This window comes from Danio aesculapii, chromosome 14 (genome assembly GCF_903798145.1).
Source record: "Danio aesculapii chromosome 14, fDanAes4.1, whole genome shotgun sequence".
NCBI lineage: Eukaryota > Metazoa > Chordata > Actinopteri > Cypriniformes > Danionidae > Danio > Danio aesculapii.
This window is the reverse complement of record NC_079448.1, coordinates 30417402-30435670: the sequence shown is the minus strand read 5'-3', so window position 1 is coordinate 30435670 and position 18269 is coordinate 30417402. Positions and strand designations below refer to the sequence as shown.

At 36.4% G+C, this 18269-nt stretch overlaps 1 protein-coding gene across 5 annotated transcripts in view; it reads right to left on the bottom strand.

Moving 5' to 3' along the window:
• mid2 (midline 2) overlaps positions 1 to 18269 on the bottom strand; it is a 288228-nt gene that overhangs the window by 33789 nt on the left and 236170 nt on the right. For all 5 annotated transcript variants that reach the window (XM_056471723.1, XM_056471725.1, XM_056471721.1 and 2 more), the window contains 4 exons: positions 17182 to 17289; positions 9321 to 9469; positions 4425 to 4552; positions 4118 to 4261 (listed from right to left, as the gene is read on the bottom strand). In XM_056471723.1, coding sequence (XP_056327698.1) covers positions 4118 to 4261; positions 4425 to 4552; positions 9321 to 9469; positions 17182 to 17289 — 529 coding nt within the window. The remainder of the gene's footprint in view (positions 1 to 4117; positions 4262 to 4424; positions 4553 to 9320; positions 9470 to 17181; positions 17290 to 18269) is intronic.

The window sequence follows — 18269 nt, the reverse complement described above, 5'->3', positions numbered from 1 at the left end:
CTGAGCTTCTAAACCATCAACGGTTGAAATGAATATACTGTGCTTGTTACTGAAGCGGGCTGAATGGAAACTGAGGAACAGGTCTGAGAGAGAGAAAGAAAAAGAGAGAGAAAATGCCCTCTCTTTACTTGCCAAGTTAAGCATGTCACAGTGCTTCATTGGCCTTTAAGCAATTAAACAGCTCGATAAAGCTACATAGATGTACAAGCTTTACGTATAGCTTTTATACACAGGTGCCTCAAAAAAACAAAAGATATGGAGAAAGTTTTTATTATATAGAAGTAGAAGTGGAGGTTTTGTTTGCTGGAAATGCTAACAAAATATGATACAAAATGATAAATGTAATAATAAAAGAATAAATGTTATTCAGCAATTACTGTGTGTGTTATATTTATTAAAAGTGACAGTAAAGAGTTTTACATTGATACAAAAATGGCCAGTGTGACATAGTGGCTCAGTGGTTAGCAATGTTGTCTCACAGCACGAAGGTCGCTGGTTCAAATCCTGGCTGGGTCAGTTGGCATTTCAGTGTGGAGTTTGCATGTTCTCCCATGTTGGTGTGGGTTTTCTCTGGTGTCCCCCACAGGTCAAAGACATGCGGTAAACTAAATTGGCCTTATGTAACCCCGCCGGTCCTACGCCACCCAACCTGGTCTGAGTTGGGATCGAACTGGCAAACTTCCAAGTGGGAGCAAAAAGGCTAAAGACCATGGCCTCTAGCGTCTGTTGCTAGAGCACCTTTAGAGGGCAGAGGAGTGAGGTTTACCTGCAAAGCACTTCACAAGCTGGTCTCCATTACACTCACCCCCCTAAATCACACTCCCATCCAGGTCACTGCACCAATGTTACCTCGCCAATCCTACACTATCCTACCCGCTCCGAGCTGGGATCAAACCAGCGACCTTCCGCATGTGAGTCGGTTGCACTAACATGGAGGCTAAAGACAATGGCCTCTAGTGTCTGTCGGTAGAGCACCAGATAGGTCAGATGAGTGAGGTTTACCTGCACAGCACTTCACTAGCTGGCCTCCGCTACACTTAGTGTATGTGTGTGAATGAGTGTGTATGGATGTTTCCCAGTACTGGGTTACAGCTGGAATGGCATTTACTGTGTGGATATGTTTGCGGTTCATTCCGTTGTGGCGACCCCTGAAGAATAAAGGGACTAAGCTGAAGAAAATTAAAAACTGAAAAATGGCCAATCACCTCATCTTGGTTATGGCCTTCATAATATCAACATAACAGTGTGTAAACTGAAATAATTCTCAATACTGCAAAAATTATGTGTTTTGGGTAATAAGATTATTAGGTTATGCCTAATTTAATGCTGTGAACAGATGCGAAACTGGTAGAAAAGTACTCATGCAAAAGATATGTGAGATATGTGGGTCATGTGAAACTGACACCCTATCAAATTCCAATTTTTCCATATCAGGGCATAAATAATTATCTAATCTTGGGCATGTCTTAAAATGAGGAAATAAAACCTCAGATGAACAACAACATATATTATTACAAAAGCAGGAACCGCTTATCAAATGCATTAACCAATCATCAGCAGAAGTTTGAGCAGTCTGTTGGTCTGGAGACTTGTGTGTGAACCACCCAATGCTGTCTGACCAAAATTGGGTCATGCAACAAGACAGTGATCCCAAGCACAGCAGCAAACCTACAACAGCCAAAGTCCAGACCTCATCCCAAAACTCTCTAGAATGTGTATAGATGTAGAGAAACTGATTAGGCCATATAGAAAATCGTTACTTTAAGTAATTTCTGCTAAAAGTGAATCTACAGGCATTTGTATTCTGACTACGTGCCACTATATACATTTTTGGAGAGAGCAAAATACGTCCCAGGAGTTTTTTTTTTTTTTCAGTTTTTGTTTTCGTGAATCCACCAGAGGCCACTGTGTACGCTTTTTCAGATCTCAAATTTCTCTCGCGAGTGCAATTCACACCTGCTGTTCTCACGTAAATCCACCTGAGGCTGCTGTCGACTGACTGACTGACTGACTGACCAACCGACCGACCGATCCACCCACCCTCCCCCTTTCCTAAACCCAACCAATAGTATTTTAAAAAGCACCAATCGATCCGCCCACCCACTTCCCTGAGCCCAGTCGCAGTGTTTTGAAAATAAATACAGAAAAAAAGAAAAGCCCTCACCTGATTTTTACCACATTTTCAGATTTTACCACATTCTCACCCTGTTATTTACTTGTTTATTTTATTTTTTGACTTCTGTTTTCTAAAACCGTTCTTCACCGGACTCAAGCCCCATCATCATGGTCAACTCAACTCTGCATCTCAAGTCAGTTGACGTACGTGTTGAGCTAACTGGACAAACTGGCAACTGCGGGAATGCCATCTACATGGAGGTAAGCAATCAGCTACATAAGCATGAAAAGGAACGGTGTCATACCACCCCGTAGGGTTCGTTTTAAAGACGAAATGCAGCAATATGTTCCTCTGGCTACATAATTCGCAATATCCAGAAATGTATATAGGGCTATGTTTTCAGGATGAGCCTATGTTGGTTTTAAAACCTTAGCTTAATTTTTTTTAAATAAAAAAAAGACATTTTTGAGAAAATGTGGACACGCTTTATATACTTCATTTCAAATTCAGATTTAGACAATTTACTAAATGAAACCGGAAAAGACGAAATAACTTGACACTGATTTGTGCTAGGGCGACGCAGTGTTGCAGTAGGTAGTGCTGTCGCCTTACAGCAAGAAGGTCGCTGGTTCAAGCCTCGGCTGGGTCAATTGGTGTTTTTGTGTGGAGTTGGCATGTTCTCCCTGCGCTCGTATGGGTTTCTTCCGGCCGTTCCGGTTTCCCCCAGTCCAAAAATATGTGGTACAGGTGAATTGGGTAGGCTAAATGAGTGTGAATGAGTATGGGAATGTGTATAGATGTTTTCCAGAGATGGGTTGCAGCTGGAAGGGCATCCGCTGCGTAAAACATATGCTGAATAAGTTGGCAGTTCATTCCGCTGTGGCGACCCCAGATTAATAAAGGGACTAAGTCGAAAAGAAAATGAATGAATGAATGATTTGCTCTATCTACATATTCCCTCATTTCCAGAGGTCTATTTAAATAAACCATTGTCAAATAATGATCTGGTGCATGCCTTCTATGGATGATTTGTATTTTGAAGATTTCTCCCACTGTTTAATTATTGAGAATAACCTGTTATTAATTCAAACATCTTTTCCTTTTTTTTTTTTTTTACTTTGCTGTTGTTGTAGCGTTTCTTTTCAAATTAAAATATGTAAATACAATTGTGTTGCGTTATATAATATATTTTCTTACAGCTCAATACAAAACATAATATACTAAAATAATAACTCAATAAATAAATTCATTCATTCATTCGGCTTAGTCCCTTTATTCATCAGGTGTCATCACAGCAGAATGAACCGCCAACTATTCCAGCATATGTTTTACACAGCGGATGCGTTTCCAGCTGCAACCCAGTACTGGGAAACATCCATACACACTCATTCACACATACACGACGACCAGTTTTATTCATTTATTAAATTTATTTTCAGTTTAGTCCCTTTATTAATCAGGGGTTGCCACAGCGGAATGAACCGCCAACTTATCCAGCACACGTTTTACGCAGGGGATGCCCTTCCAGCTGCAACCCAACACTGGGAAAGACCCATATACACTTTCATTCACACACATATACTACAAACAATTTTGTTCACCCAATTCACCTTTACATCATGACCGTGGGGGAAACCGGAGCATGCGGAGGAAAACCATGCAAACACAGTGGAGAACATGCAAACTCCACACAAAAATGACAAATTACCAGCTGGGACTCGAACCAGCAACCTTCTTGCTGTGGGGTGACAGTGCTAACCAATGAGCCACCGTGTCGCTCATAAAGAAATAAATTTATCAATAAATGGTATGAAATGTCATGTGATGTTTATGTTGATCTAAAGTTTTATCTTGCAAATTTTAAGACTTGCCAAGGATGACATTTTTATTATCATCAACTATAAAAAAATAAATGGGTGATCAAACTTTTGACATTACTGTAACAGAGGGAGTCACTGTAAAAGAGTGTGTAAGATCTGTAAGACGAGTAGTTCAACTCACTGATGAAGTTGGTCTGTCCAGTGTAAATGGTGTACTGAAGCTCATAGGACGTGACGCTGAATTCATCTTCAGATGTCCAGTGCACTGTAATGGTGTCGTGAGAGGCCGTGCAGAGCTCTTCACGTATCGAGGGAGGGTTAGGAGCTGGAAAAGAAAGCAATTGTCAAGACAGGATATATTGATCTTCTTCTACAAAAAAGGACGGCTGATGTAATTCTAGCCACATCCTGGATACACCATGTATTCATTAAACTTGCACTACATACATAAGAAACTCTTGTGGTTTCGCTTTTCTCACTGGTTTTACCTGTCAGATAATCCAGTCCTTCCAGGATTTTCTTTTCTCTGGAGAAATCAAGGGCAAAATTGTCAAAGGCCTCGTTCAGATTGACGTCTGGGATGAGGACCTGGGAGGAGGCGGTGGCCATGGCAACTCTGGGCGGAAAGAGATGAGCGGGCAATTAATTTGTAAATGTTTCTATTTACACCGGTCTGTTTTACAGGCTATAGGGCTGAATGTCATCTTTTACCAGCAGTCACATAAATTATGAACAGCATCTGGCAGCACTCAAAGTCGGAGAAAATATGTGTTGCACATGAAATTCAAATAATAGCCCACACATGACCGTACTGTCAGTAATACAAGGATTTTTGTAGCTGCTATTAAAACATCTAGACACTTTAAGATTTATAATAAATCTTACAATACTTTATTTAAATATTTATAAATCTCTAGATCAGGGTTGCCTTAAACCTTCTTATGAAAGGGTCAAAAACCAACCTTGATTAAGGGCTGTGGGCCGAAGATAAATATACCAAACAGCTTACACTAAAGTTTCCATGAGTAATTCATTAATTTTCTTTAATAATCTGGGGTCACCACAGCGGAATTAACCGCCAATTTATCCAGCATATATTTTATGCCGCGGATATCCTTCCAGCTGCAACTGATCACTGGGAAACATCCATATACACTCATTCACACACATACACTATGGACAATTTACTTTATTCAATTCACCTACAGCGCATGTCTTTGGACTTGTGGGGAAACCTGAGCACCTGGAGGAAACCCTTGCGAACACAGGGAGAACATGCAAACTCCACACAGAAATGCCAACTGACCCAGCTGAGGCTCGAACCAGAGACCTTCTTTCTGTGAGGCAATTGTGCTACCTACTGCGCCACCCTTCCATGAGTAATTTCCTAATTTATTTCTTAATTTATTTAGTATTTTAAAAGTAAAAAGTATAATAAATGTATTACAGTAAAAACCTAAACAATCCCATTAATAACACAATGCTGAATACACCAAGCTGCACCTGCCTTTGCCTTGATTTGCTCACCAATGTCTTGTGCACCTATCAGTCTAGTGACAGTATTTACTTTAAAAAAATCTGATTCATTTACAAATCAATTTACAAGTCAAACAAACAAAAGGTTACATTAAATTTGCAATGATGATCTCTGTCAAAGATATTTGCCCCAACCACCTCTCCACCATTCTCCCTCTCCTCCCAAATAGGATGGTGGGCTAAATCAAAGGTTAGAATGGGCCAACTTTGGCCCGCAGGCCCTAGTTTGGGCATCTCTGCTCGAGATGAATGATTTATAGTTTGAGATTGCTTTTTGAGTTCTGTGAACTGCTTGTATCATTTCTACAAATAAAAAATATATATTTAAAAATTGCATTTAGAATTTATTTATTTTTTTGTGTTGTGCTTTCTGACAGGTTTAGAATATATGTTTAGACAACAAAAATTCAATGTTTTATTTTCAGAAAAGTGAAATACCTTTTAGATTTTTGCTCACAGTGAGTGAAATCAATAGTTTTTCTGAACAATTCTTTTTTTATTAAAATGAATGTTTTATGTTGTGTTCACTCCAGACACATCTTGCACAAATAAATTGTGTTATTTGCGTGTAAATAGACACGTGAACATTTTGAGTTTACTCGCTTCATTCGCACTTTAAATTCACTTCACAATAGACGTGGATTTTTGTCATGGGCAGGCCTTCGGTCTGCCTGGTGACTCTAGCTTAGTAGCTAAATGGCTACCATGGATTTCATTAAGAGAATAGCTGTGTTTATGTGCTTTAGGAAGGCTGATAAACAGCGTAGATTCATTTGGCATCGTTTCTGAGTCCCCTAGATACTTGCAGAGGTGCACCCAGCTTTGTGAGTACATCAACTCCTCCAGAAACTATACCTGGATGATGGAGGCTTTCAGCGGTGTTTCAGACTGAGCTGAGCCCCGTGTGAAGAGCTGTTGTCCTGTGTCGGCAGGAGGATTTCCCCTTAGGACACCAACAACAGGCACTACGTCATAATTACACCCCTACAAGAGCAAGCTCCTGATTGGTTAATGCGACGCAAAAGTCAGCTGAATTTCAGATCTTCTAACTTGAGCGATTCATTCATACAAGGGAATCTCAGGCGCAGGAAGACTATTAGCATCATTACAATGACCTAACATGTAAATCACTCACGCTTGACACTTCATCCGCGTCTGGTGTGAACGCAGCATAAGACTTTTACTGACTAAAACAACTTAAGCCCATATGCAAATAATAAAACCCCCTAAAACCTGAGATTGGTAATTAACATATCTGTAATTTAAAATAATAGCATTAAGCCAAAAATTACTATTAATTGAATCAACATTGATCCAATTAATATAACAATGTTGATATGAATTCGAATTTAATACATTACATTTTAATTATACAATATATCAAATACATTCTAAACTTAGTGTGGGATTTACAATTTTACAGATAATTCTAAGGAAAAGTCAAGAAACGCATTGAATAAAAATGATAATTTAATTTAATCCATGTTTTTCTTGAAAATGATTTCTCACAATTATTTTAATAGTATAAAATCAATTATTAATAATATATTTTCTAACAAATAATATTATTATTTATACACTTTCACACAGTCGAATTCATAGATCTAATACTGTAACACATATCAAACCAATTTTGGTGGCAGTTACATAAGACACAACAACAGTGTTTACATTAATTGCCTGTCGTGATGTGGGTTTTGACCAACATATGCATATGACTATTCTCAGACAGCCCCATAGCTGTGAGAAATGTGTGTGTGTGTGCATGAGCACATATGAGCATTCAAAAGCAGCCAGATGTCAGTCGAGACTCGATATCCTGACAGTCAGTGTTACATAATGCCAGAAAAAGACATTTGGAAAGGTAATAATCAGGCTTATAATAGCAAAGGCTTAATAGCAGCAAGAAAGAAATCACAGCTTGGTCTTTGTGTGTCATCAATGTGCCTACGGTGCACATATAGCCCATTTTGTAAAATAAATGACACCTAAAGTGCTTCTCTACACCTGAACCTTCAAAAATATGGCAAGCCATTTCAAGATTTAATCTTTAATATGTCGGCTATAAGTATCTGCTTTTAAGCTACTGATGCCTATTCAGTTAATTTCTAATAAGTACAAATTCTATTTACTTACTTAAATAGGTGCATATATATATATATATATATATATATATATATATATATATATATATATATATATATATATATATATATATATATATATATATTTATTCATTCAGTTTTCATATTAAGTTCTGTAATAACACTGATTAATGTGCAACTGTTTCAATCATTTATGTACAATACAATTTGTAAAGTAAATTTTTCTTTGTCTTTTAGTAGATGTATTATGTGAGAGAGTTACTGTACTGTAGCATTGTTTCACAAACAAGTTAGTTCTATTTAGATTTGCAATACAAGTTTAAAATGTTAAGGTTAAAGTTATTTTATTTGATTGAATGTTTTAGCGTTCAATCTCAAAATCATTTACCTTAAATCTGCAGCTTTATTATTATAATTATTGATTATTTTGTTATATTTTTCCTTTTTACAAAATTCTGCATAGAAATAGCAAAAAAAAAAAAAAAAAAAAAAAAGAGAAAGAAAAGAAAAGAAAAGAAGAAAAGAAAACGCTGCAGATTCGGCCCGGCCCTGTAGTACAAGTACTTTTTGATTAGTCATAATGAATGCACAGTTCAAATAAAACTACTAGTTACATTTATAGTACGTATAAGTACCTAATAATAATGATGAAGAAGAATTTAATGAATAATATAACAAAACTGCAATAAATACTAGTGTCTAATTATTAGTTAATGAGTAATAATGTCTGATGAATAAGTACTAGTATCTAATAAGCAACTATTGCAATATAGTTAATATATAACCACAATGTACTTAAATGAGTAGTATCTGAAGAATAAATAGTATATATGTAAGTAAGTGCGAATTTCGAACAAACTTCTAGTAATATAATGAACAAATACTAGTTTCTAATGAATAAACAGTAGTGACTAATACAGAAATACTGATATAATGAACAATTACTTGTACCTAATGAACAACTGAACAAGTACTACCAAAGTATATATAATACAGAAGACATGTCACTTGTATATTTTTGAATGGGTAAAAGTGTAACGGTCAATATGGCGAATAAATCCCGCCTTCTAGTACAGAGCCAATCATCGATCGCTATATACTGACAATACCAGGCGTGAGTTTCTGCAGATTTTGTGTGATTTGGATGTTTAGAATTTAAACTGAAAAGACAGTTGTTGCTTAACTTTATTGGTGATTACTTATATGAAATTCAATCTTAAGCTTGGCAAGCTGTTTTGGAGAATTTGATGTTTCCCCATTTAGACAGAATACCCGAGCATACTGCCTGAGAGGTGTTTCAAAGATGGCCACCGAGTGAAATGACTTGCCTTAAAGGGACTTTGGTACTACTATCGAATAAATTAAATTAAATTAAATTAAATTAAATTAAATTAAATTAAATTAAATTAAATTAAATCAATCAATCAACAGTATCTTTAAAAGTCACTAGCAGCTAAAATATAACAGGATGCTAATTGCTTTTAGCTAAAAGCATGAAAATGACTAAATACATTTTTGGTATAAAATGATAAAATGGCTTGCCATAGCGCAAATATTGTTAAATATTGAGTTCTGAAGGCACATTTTTGTTTTATTTAGAATAAAAGCCACAAGCAACTGAACTGAAAGGAGGATGCGTTGCGGGTAAAGTGCAGAGCAGCTGAACGTTGCCTTCACGCTGGCAGCAGTAAGAAGTGCTGGCGGAGGCAGTGACGGCGTGTGTGAGTGTGTGTGCGGTCTCACCTCTCCGCCACATTCCTGGCCGTCTGGAGGAATCGGGTGTGGTCGTTCTCCTTCAGGCTGTGCTCCGCCTGTGTGATGAGGGCGCTCGAGCGCTCAAGACACTGTCTGCAGTTCGCAATCTGCTGAGCCAACTTCCTCAGCTTCATCACCTAAACACACACACACACACACGCCTTTTACAAATTGCATTCCTTTTGGAGAGACAAATGCATGGAGCTATTATCGTGACGCGCTAAGCTATTAATATTACAAATGTTTACATTCTGCAATATGTTATGGAAAATAATAGAACCTAATGGTGGATTTTTTTATATCAAAAACTCATTATCGCTTCTTGGCTCGTCATCACAGCTAAATGAGGCTTTTGCTTTGTTTGCTTTTTGTGTAATTACAGCAGAGATACAGTAAAGTGATGCATTCTGTTGCTTAGTTTAGTTCAAAAACCTCAGCAAGTCTCATATAAATGCTGAATTCTCATGATCTGTTAGAAAACTCTATCCAAATGGGATTAGAAATGTCTGTAAGAGCCAAATCAATTACACACAGTCTCAAAGATGTTAACAGGAAAAAGAAGACCACATTCAGAGTGATATGCTATGAATCTCATTTAATACTGGAATGCTTATTTATAAAAAAAAAAACATTTCAGGTTGAATTCACAGGAATTTCAAATTTTATATTTACCATTACCATAAAATAAAATGCACCTAGCATGAAATAAGATTGTGCTCATACCGCCCACATTACCTGACCACAGAATCACTCCAAATTCCATTTACTTCAAATAACCCCATGTTTCATGTGGATATACATTATATTTTCTTTCGCGAAGGAATGAGATACATTAGCTATGCTTCCTCAATAAGCCATTTAAGTCAGTTAAGCAGGATCTAGCCTATGTCACAGTATAATTCAATAGAGGAATGGGATGTCTGACAGAAAGGAATCACGAAAAAGCATCCAGATATATGAAGAAACAAGAAGAGAGAGAGAGGAAAAAAAAGAAGAAAATGTGCCGCAGTGGATTGCATTAGATCAAATCCGAATCTGACCCAATTTCTTAAAGACAGCTTCAAATGATTTGCTTTGATCAAATGGTTTACTGACAAAAAGTTTGTAATTTCAGAACGGCATTGAAGAAATTGGACCGCATCAGAAAAATAAATAGAAAAATCATTCAAAAAACAAACCAGGCTGAACGGCCAAAGCCTCAGATCAAATCTTGGAGATGCTTTGCATCTGGGTTTATGATTCCAAAAGCCTCCTTAATGCTAGAGATACAGACACTTTATGCTGGAGCTGCACTACTGATGTTTGCAAAAGGCCAGACATAATCTCATGTTGCAAGCTGTGCATGTCAACTCAGGCTGCCGTGTGAGAGAACATCACTAAAGGCCTTACGTAGACACTTCTGATAGAGATTATAGCATTTGTCTGGGTCTCTCACATCGCATTACCCAAAAACAGAGAGGCACAGGCTTGTCTCGCGGCTCAAATCCCCACTTGATAAGAGTGTGAGTTCAGGCTGTCAAGTTAAAGTGCCTGTGCTGCACGATCACTGTCAAACACAAAAACCCTACACACACTGCACACAGACCAAGTGGAGCACAAAATCTGACTCTTCAGTTTTGGTGATGTGTGTGAAAGTATCAAATATGATCAATGTACAGTCTTCCTGGCTAAGCTAAAAAAACCTATTGCTCTGATTATGTAGTCAAATTCACACAAACGTTTTTTTAAACCTGTCAATTTTGTTTATTTTTTGTTACATCTTTCGAAGAATATACATTCATAATAATTAATATTTGTTTAATATTAATATTTTATTGCTGATTTGAATTTTTAATTATATCAAGATGATTTTTTGTTGTCACCATTAATGTTAAAAAAAGTTGTTTTGGGCAATATTTGTAAATGATACAGTGTCACGGAAGCCCAAATATAATCATATGCTGCGTCCTAATTCTCAAACTTTTGTACTACACCCAAAAAATAAGTATTTTTTTCTAAAGGAAAGTACATACTTTTGAGTGTGTAACAGAAGAGTATACAAGCATTGGGAGATTCTACTTTCTCATTAACAGTGTTGCTTAGTTATGTCCCCTGTCAATCATATCGACACATCGAGAAATCTCCTCAGGTCTTTGGGTATTTATGCATTCAGAAGTTGATGTCCAAACATATCTTTATATAAGTTCACAGTAGGTGCATCCCAAATCGCATACTTGTGCACTATTCTATACCATTTTGTAGTGTACATAGTGTATGTAGTGCGTTCACACTGAAAACTCCAAAAATAATAAGTGCACGTCAATTACCCAGAAGATGCACTTATTCAACCATTTAAGCTATATTATTCAATTCAATTCACCTTTATTTGTATAGCGCTTATACAATGTAAATTGTGTCAAAGCAGCTTCACATAAAAGGTCACAGTAAATAGGAACAGTGTAGTTCAGTTTGTAGTGTTTAAGTTCAGTTCAGTTGAGCTCAGTTCAGTGTGGTTAATATTCACTACTGAGAGTCCAAAGCACCTCCCGATGGTGAAAGCAGTTATACTCATTGCAGGCATTATTTGGTACTTTGGTCATTTACTTCACTAATTTGGCACTGTCAAACGTCATCTGGGAAACGGTTTGAATTTCCGTTCAGTGAAAACCCATTAGTGTTCCATTTGGGACGACACTACATTCATATACTATGCTGTTAAGGGTGTAAGTGCATAACTGCATTAGTGCATAGTGTATTAATGTATTGTGGGCAATATTAGCGGTTAGAGTACAGATGTAAGGATATTTTCACAGTATTTTCTATAATATCTATATATTTTGTGGAGGAAATCCAACTTTTTTAAAATTTAATAACAATATTTTATAATATATTAAAATATAATATCTTTATATTATAATATCTTTTAATAAGAATGTTATTAGTCCCCTTAAATATTGAAACCTATGTTTATGTTGAAAAAAAAAAACTATTTTTGCACAAAAATTGAAATGACTAAACATTATACATCACATATATATTATTTTATTTAATATATAATATATAAATAGTATTTTTGATTGACTAAAGAATAAACCAGTTGTCCAAAGACTTGCCTAAATTAAAAAAACTTGCCAAGTCAACCTAATTAAACTAGTTAAGCCTTTTTTTGCACTTTAAGTTAGTAATAAGATACTAGTAACTTTCAAATAACTAGTAAAATATTATGTACTGTCATCATGGCAAAGACATACATTTTACTTATTAGAAATTACTGTATTAAAACCATTATGTTTAAAAATATGTTGGAAAGAAATTGAATCTGTTGGATGTTCAAGTTTCTTGGAAAATATGTTGAAAAAATTAACAGGACTAAAATTAGCATTTAACTGTATATCTTTTCTATGTTTAATGTAAAGTAACTGTTAATCAATTTAATGCATTCTTGCTGAATAAAAATAAAAGTAGCCTTAGCAGTAGCTTTAAACGGTAGTCTCATAAAATGAAATGCAATTAAAAAGGATGCACATCTCTAGTGATTCAGTTTCACTTTAGATTATAATACCAATACACTCAGCCCTCCCTCCCTTTTCATTATAAAGCCTGCAAATTAACATTTCATCAGATACTTTTAGTTTAGGTCCCTGTGATGTAAGAAGTACTAAAACACACTCATTAGTTATATTCTTGAGTGTCTGTTCCCAGAGGAGAGCTGTGCTGTCCTGCTGTTTATGTTTACGCCAGTGAAGAAGATTATTGAGGCCCTGCTTCTTTTACACAAGGGAAGCTTGTTAAGTGATGCCACATGGCTAGCATCCGCTTCAACCAGCCAAGCCTCCTGTCATAATTTCGACAGTCCTGTTCAAGTGGTATCTCTACCCTTCACTGCACTCTTACTTTTAGCCTGTGGACTTTCTGACAGTATCTCTGCAGCCCCATTTGATCTGATTACTCATCGGCACCTTCTTAACCTCAACACCGTCTCTGAAGACTTTTTCCTTGCACTTAAAATGCTGAAGATGGTTAATATTTGAACAGCGTAATACAGCTTAATAAAGGAAGATGGTTCGCTAAATATGACTATCTTTGTGCAGGGGAATAATAAATCTAAAAATAAATAATAATAAATAGTTCCAGACATCTACTTTCATATTTGATCAGTTTAATACATCTTTTTGAATCAAAAATATCATTTATGTAAAAAAACATGGTGGTAATTTTAAATGGAGGTCAATTAAAATAACATAAAATAAAATAATAAAATAATAAAAAAAATTAATTAAACTAAAATAATAAAATAAAATAATAAAATAAAATAAAACAATGAAATAAAATAATCAAATAATAAAATAAAATGATAAAATAAAATAAACAATAAAATAAAATGATAAAATAAAAAAATAAAATGTCAAAATAATAAAATAAAATAAATAAAAATGTATAAAGTACAAACTTCTCTCATGGTTTAGAGTCACTTTAAAGTATAACTGCGCTACAAAACTATATACTTGATATACTCCCCCCCCATCATGTTATCAAGCGAGATGCCACCTATCTCTGCGCACAGCGTAGGATCCAACAGAGCCTGACAGACTCTATTCTCTAGCAATCTTAAAAAAGGTGCAGTGACATGTTCTGAAATATGTGTTAGAAACGCCAGCTCTGTATTTGTGGGTCGTGTGACATCTTGTCCTGAATCAGATTCAAATAGGTTTCTCTAATGTCGAGTTCAGACTGCATGATTTTAGCCCTGATTTTGACTCGCCAACAGGTTTTGAGAAATCACAGACAAATGCCTGAAATCACAGGCAAATCGGTGCTCGTGCACGTGAGTGACAATCACACAGTATGAACTATCAAAGACGCGATCTGAGAGAATCGCCAATGCTTCGCCGATGCCTGTAAGATATTTGGTGTGCTAAATATCTGAAGCTGTCGGCGATTCAATTCATGCCGTGTGAAATGAGTTTTGACTGAAAATAACATCGGCGATCGCTTACAGCCAATGAGAGAGCAGCATTCACTTGTGTGTGTGTACCTGCAGAGGGTGGTTGAGGGAGAAGTTAAAAGCACTAATTTTCGGTTTATTTGGACCCAAAAAATGGAGGAAAAACTAATGGAGGTTTGACAGGAGCCCCCATGTCTGTTTGACGTTTCATACAGAAAGTTAAAAAAGAAAGTTGAGGAGAAATTGCTAATTCCCTTCAAACCAAGGTGAGCAAATATGTACATTTTCTACCCCCATTAAAGGCTTCTTTCTCGTTATGTAGTCAATAACAAAAGATCTACTATGTGTTTTTGGCTGTGAGACATAGTTTGGACGAAGTTGTCGGTGATTCTTCCTATTGTAAATGCATGCAATGTGAAAGAAATAGAGAATCAAACTGAGAACGAAAATGTCACAGCTTGTGTTAGACTAATTTAGTTTACTAATTTAATACTGTGATGACCCTGTCTTCCTTTTTATTACCTTTAGGTGGTCTCGCAGTGTGATGTCAGAGTTAGTTAGTTAATTTATGGGTGGAGGACATATATTTGAATTTTTTGTGAAAAACGGCACTTTCTCTGGTGGACTTTTATTCCCCGGAGAGGTCATTTTGTTCCAATTCTTTTGCTTTGCCGTCTCAAGCCTGGTTTATACTTCTTTGTTGAGTGATCGGCGTGACCCAAGGCACATTCCTTGCGAATTGTCGTGCATTTACACTTCTGCTCTCAGTTTGTGTTGCTCTGCAATAACACTTCCGAAACACTAGCTGGCAGTGAGGTTTTTATGTTTCACAGTGTCGAATTTCTTCGATGGTGTTTTGTTTTTTCTGAACGCTACCTTAATATAGAAGTGGCTCAAACTCACACATTTTGAGGCGGGAACCAGGGGACATGCAGCAACTTTAATCGTAAGGTAAACACAAAACAAAACTTTTCATCTGGACCTCCTTCACGGGACTCGACACTTGTAAACACTCGCTCCAACGGTTTTGCGTGGCTCTCTGTGCCCCCCACACTCACCAGCGCTACCAAGCTGACCAATCACAGTGCTTGTGCTACGAGATGTTGTGACACATAGTTACATTTTTTGAGAGGTGGGCATCTGCGATGGCCACGGCGAGGGGTATGCGTCCATGCTCAGTCTGCGCCAGAGCACACGCGTGCGCTTGACGCAGAAGTATAAATCAGCCTTTATGCTTTTGTGTTACAGAGCATTGTATTTTGTTGAGAGGATTTCAGTTGATTTGTTATTTATTTCAAATCTCTGGACAGTTTGTTATATTTTGTTATTCCCTTCAATAAATGTTTATTTTAATTATATACCTTTTTCATTTATATACCATTATATGATCTTTTTTATGGTATGGTCGGGAGCGAGCTAGCTAGCCATAACAGTCTATAAACAAAAAATGTTGAAAGTCAATTCAAATCCATCCAAATAGCTTATGAAATAGCTTATGAAAAACTATGAGTGATTGTGAATGCTCATAAAGTCATCCTTTTTAGTTATTCCTAATGTGAACAGGCCTTAAATGAATAGATCACTCAAAAATGAAAACCATTCAAACAAGGTTGATGTTTTTGTGATTTTGTGAAGAATTTTGAAAACATACGATTATTGACACCCATAGTATTCATAGTATTTTAAAAAGCAAATACTATGGAACTCAGTGGTTACAGCTTAACATTCTTAAAATATCTTCTTTTCTGTTCAAAAGAAAAACAAAACTGGTTAAGAACACTACCAGCAATTTTTACGGAAAGGTCTGTATGTGTGAACAAACCCTTTTTGAAAATACCGCTAAATTTGTTCCGGCAATTTCCGGAAACTGAAGCTGTAATTTTACTGGTAATTTGCTGGAATGCTGCTCTGTGTGAACGCAGAAGGAAGAATGCTGGAAAGAGCGTGTTCACATCTAAAACACGCTAGCGTAAATCGCCTACTTTAGCCATTCAGAACACTCACAGCTGAGCTGTTTATGAAAATAAAAGTCTTTGAATATTTTTCCAGACACATTTAGCTGATAGATGTTAGTCAGATTATGTTTCTATGTTCATTATTAATGTCAACTGTGTTAAAAACTATCGATGAAATGGTTCTGATAAACCGTTGTTTGTTTACCTTCAAGCTGTTTTAATTGCTTGACGCGTGTGCACGTGAAGGAGCTAGTGAGAGTCAGCACACACACATTTTAAGAACATTTCGACATGTGACATGTGTTCCTTCATATGTTTTCATATAAGTTGTTCACAAAAGTTATCCATCCACATAATTTGTAATGTAGTCAAGTGTGTAAACATTTAGCTGTGGTTAGTGCTTCTGCCTTTGGATGTCTCTGGGACAAAGCAGCTGCATAATTGCTAAAGCTTTAAATAAAAGTGAAATCATCAACAAAAGCCCGACCCCTTCTATGTTTACAAATACAAGCACAGCCGTTTAGAGCTCATTTCTGGTTAATGATGTCAGAATTTACCGGTATTTTGGAATTGATGTGTGAATGGTTGTTTCCGAAAAATTACGAAACATTCTTGCCTGTGTGAACACATTTTTATGAATTTACCGGTCAAGTCGTTCCAGATATTTTCCAGATATTAACCGGTATAACTGTGTGAAAGGGTGAGTAAATAATGGTTTAATTTTCCTTTTTGGCTGAACTATCCCTTTAATTGATGGTATTTAGACATTCTGCATGAAAATGAAAAAAAGGCAAAAAGTTTGAACTTCTTCCTCGAGATTATACTTGTAACTTTAACCAGTTTACAACCTGAAAAGCAAAACCAAAAGCATCTTAAATATGACCAAAGTGCAAGATATGAGTCTGACTTCAAATTACGATTCAGGCTGTTCTAATCTGTCTCGCTGATGTGAACAGAAGAGAAAACGTACCTTGGACTCTTTGATCTTGACAGCGATGACCTGTTTCCTCTGGCGAATTATCTCCACCAATTCATCACACTCCTCCACCAGCTTGGCTTCATGCATGGCTGTGTTCACCTGCAGATAAAGGCGAAGACTTTCATGAGAAAATACAATGGCACTTAATCAGTCTGCTCAAATAACTAAGCTTCTAAATTCACTGTATGCAAAAAAGACCACGTGATTGCAGAAAGAAAACTGTACTTCAATTGCTTTTTCAGATCATGTCTTTAATTACACAAGGTTGCGTTATCCAATCAAAGATCACCGTGGTGCTCTCTTAGGATCCTGCTTTATCACTGTACTTTCAAATCTCTTAACAAAGCTTATTATTCAAGACAGATCCACTTAAGCTGTTAATCATGCACACACACTCACCCGTACGTGTTTAAATAAACAGACAATTAATGCACACCACGCTTTAATGCTGTCAAGGCTTCAATCCAATTAAAGAAGGCACAGAAGCCAAGGACAAGCACAAAACCAACATTTCAATGGATTTTAGCGAAGCAACTTTTGCTGTCAAACAGTATCCACTCGCATGGAAGAAACTTGCTCAATACTGAACAAACCCCAGAGAGGAACAGATCTGGTTTGGCTAGATTGGCTTCCATGCAAGGGCTATAATTGTATACATATCCATCAATATGGTTTTTCATGCACAAAATGCTCAACTAACCCTGAGTAAATGGAAACCATTGCTTTTCATTTCACAGTGCTCATACTAAGTCGGGGGTTAGCAACCCTGCAGCCTAGTCAATTTGACCTACAAATCGTTAATATTAATGGCGACGTTAATATTAGACATTCGTTTGGAATTATTCAGCTCATATCAATAAGTTATCACCGCATTATTAATTCCAAACCAGATTTAAAATGTCTTTCATTTTGATCGGCAAGACTTGCAGCAGGCTTCTTAAATGCCCTGATCCCAAATGTCATTCTTCAGAAATAAATATGGGGGGCTGTTCAACATTCTATTTAGGGTTGTCTATTGCCGGAATTGATGGGCCTCAGCGAGAGAGCTTAAAATGAACTCTCAATATTATACTATAATT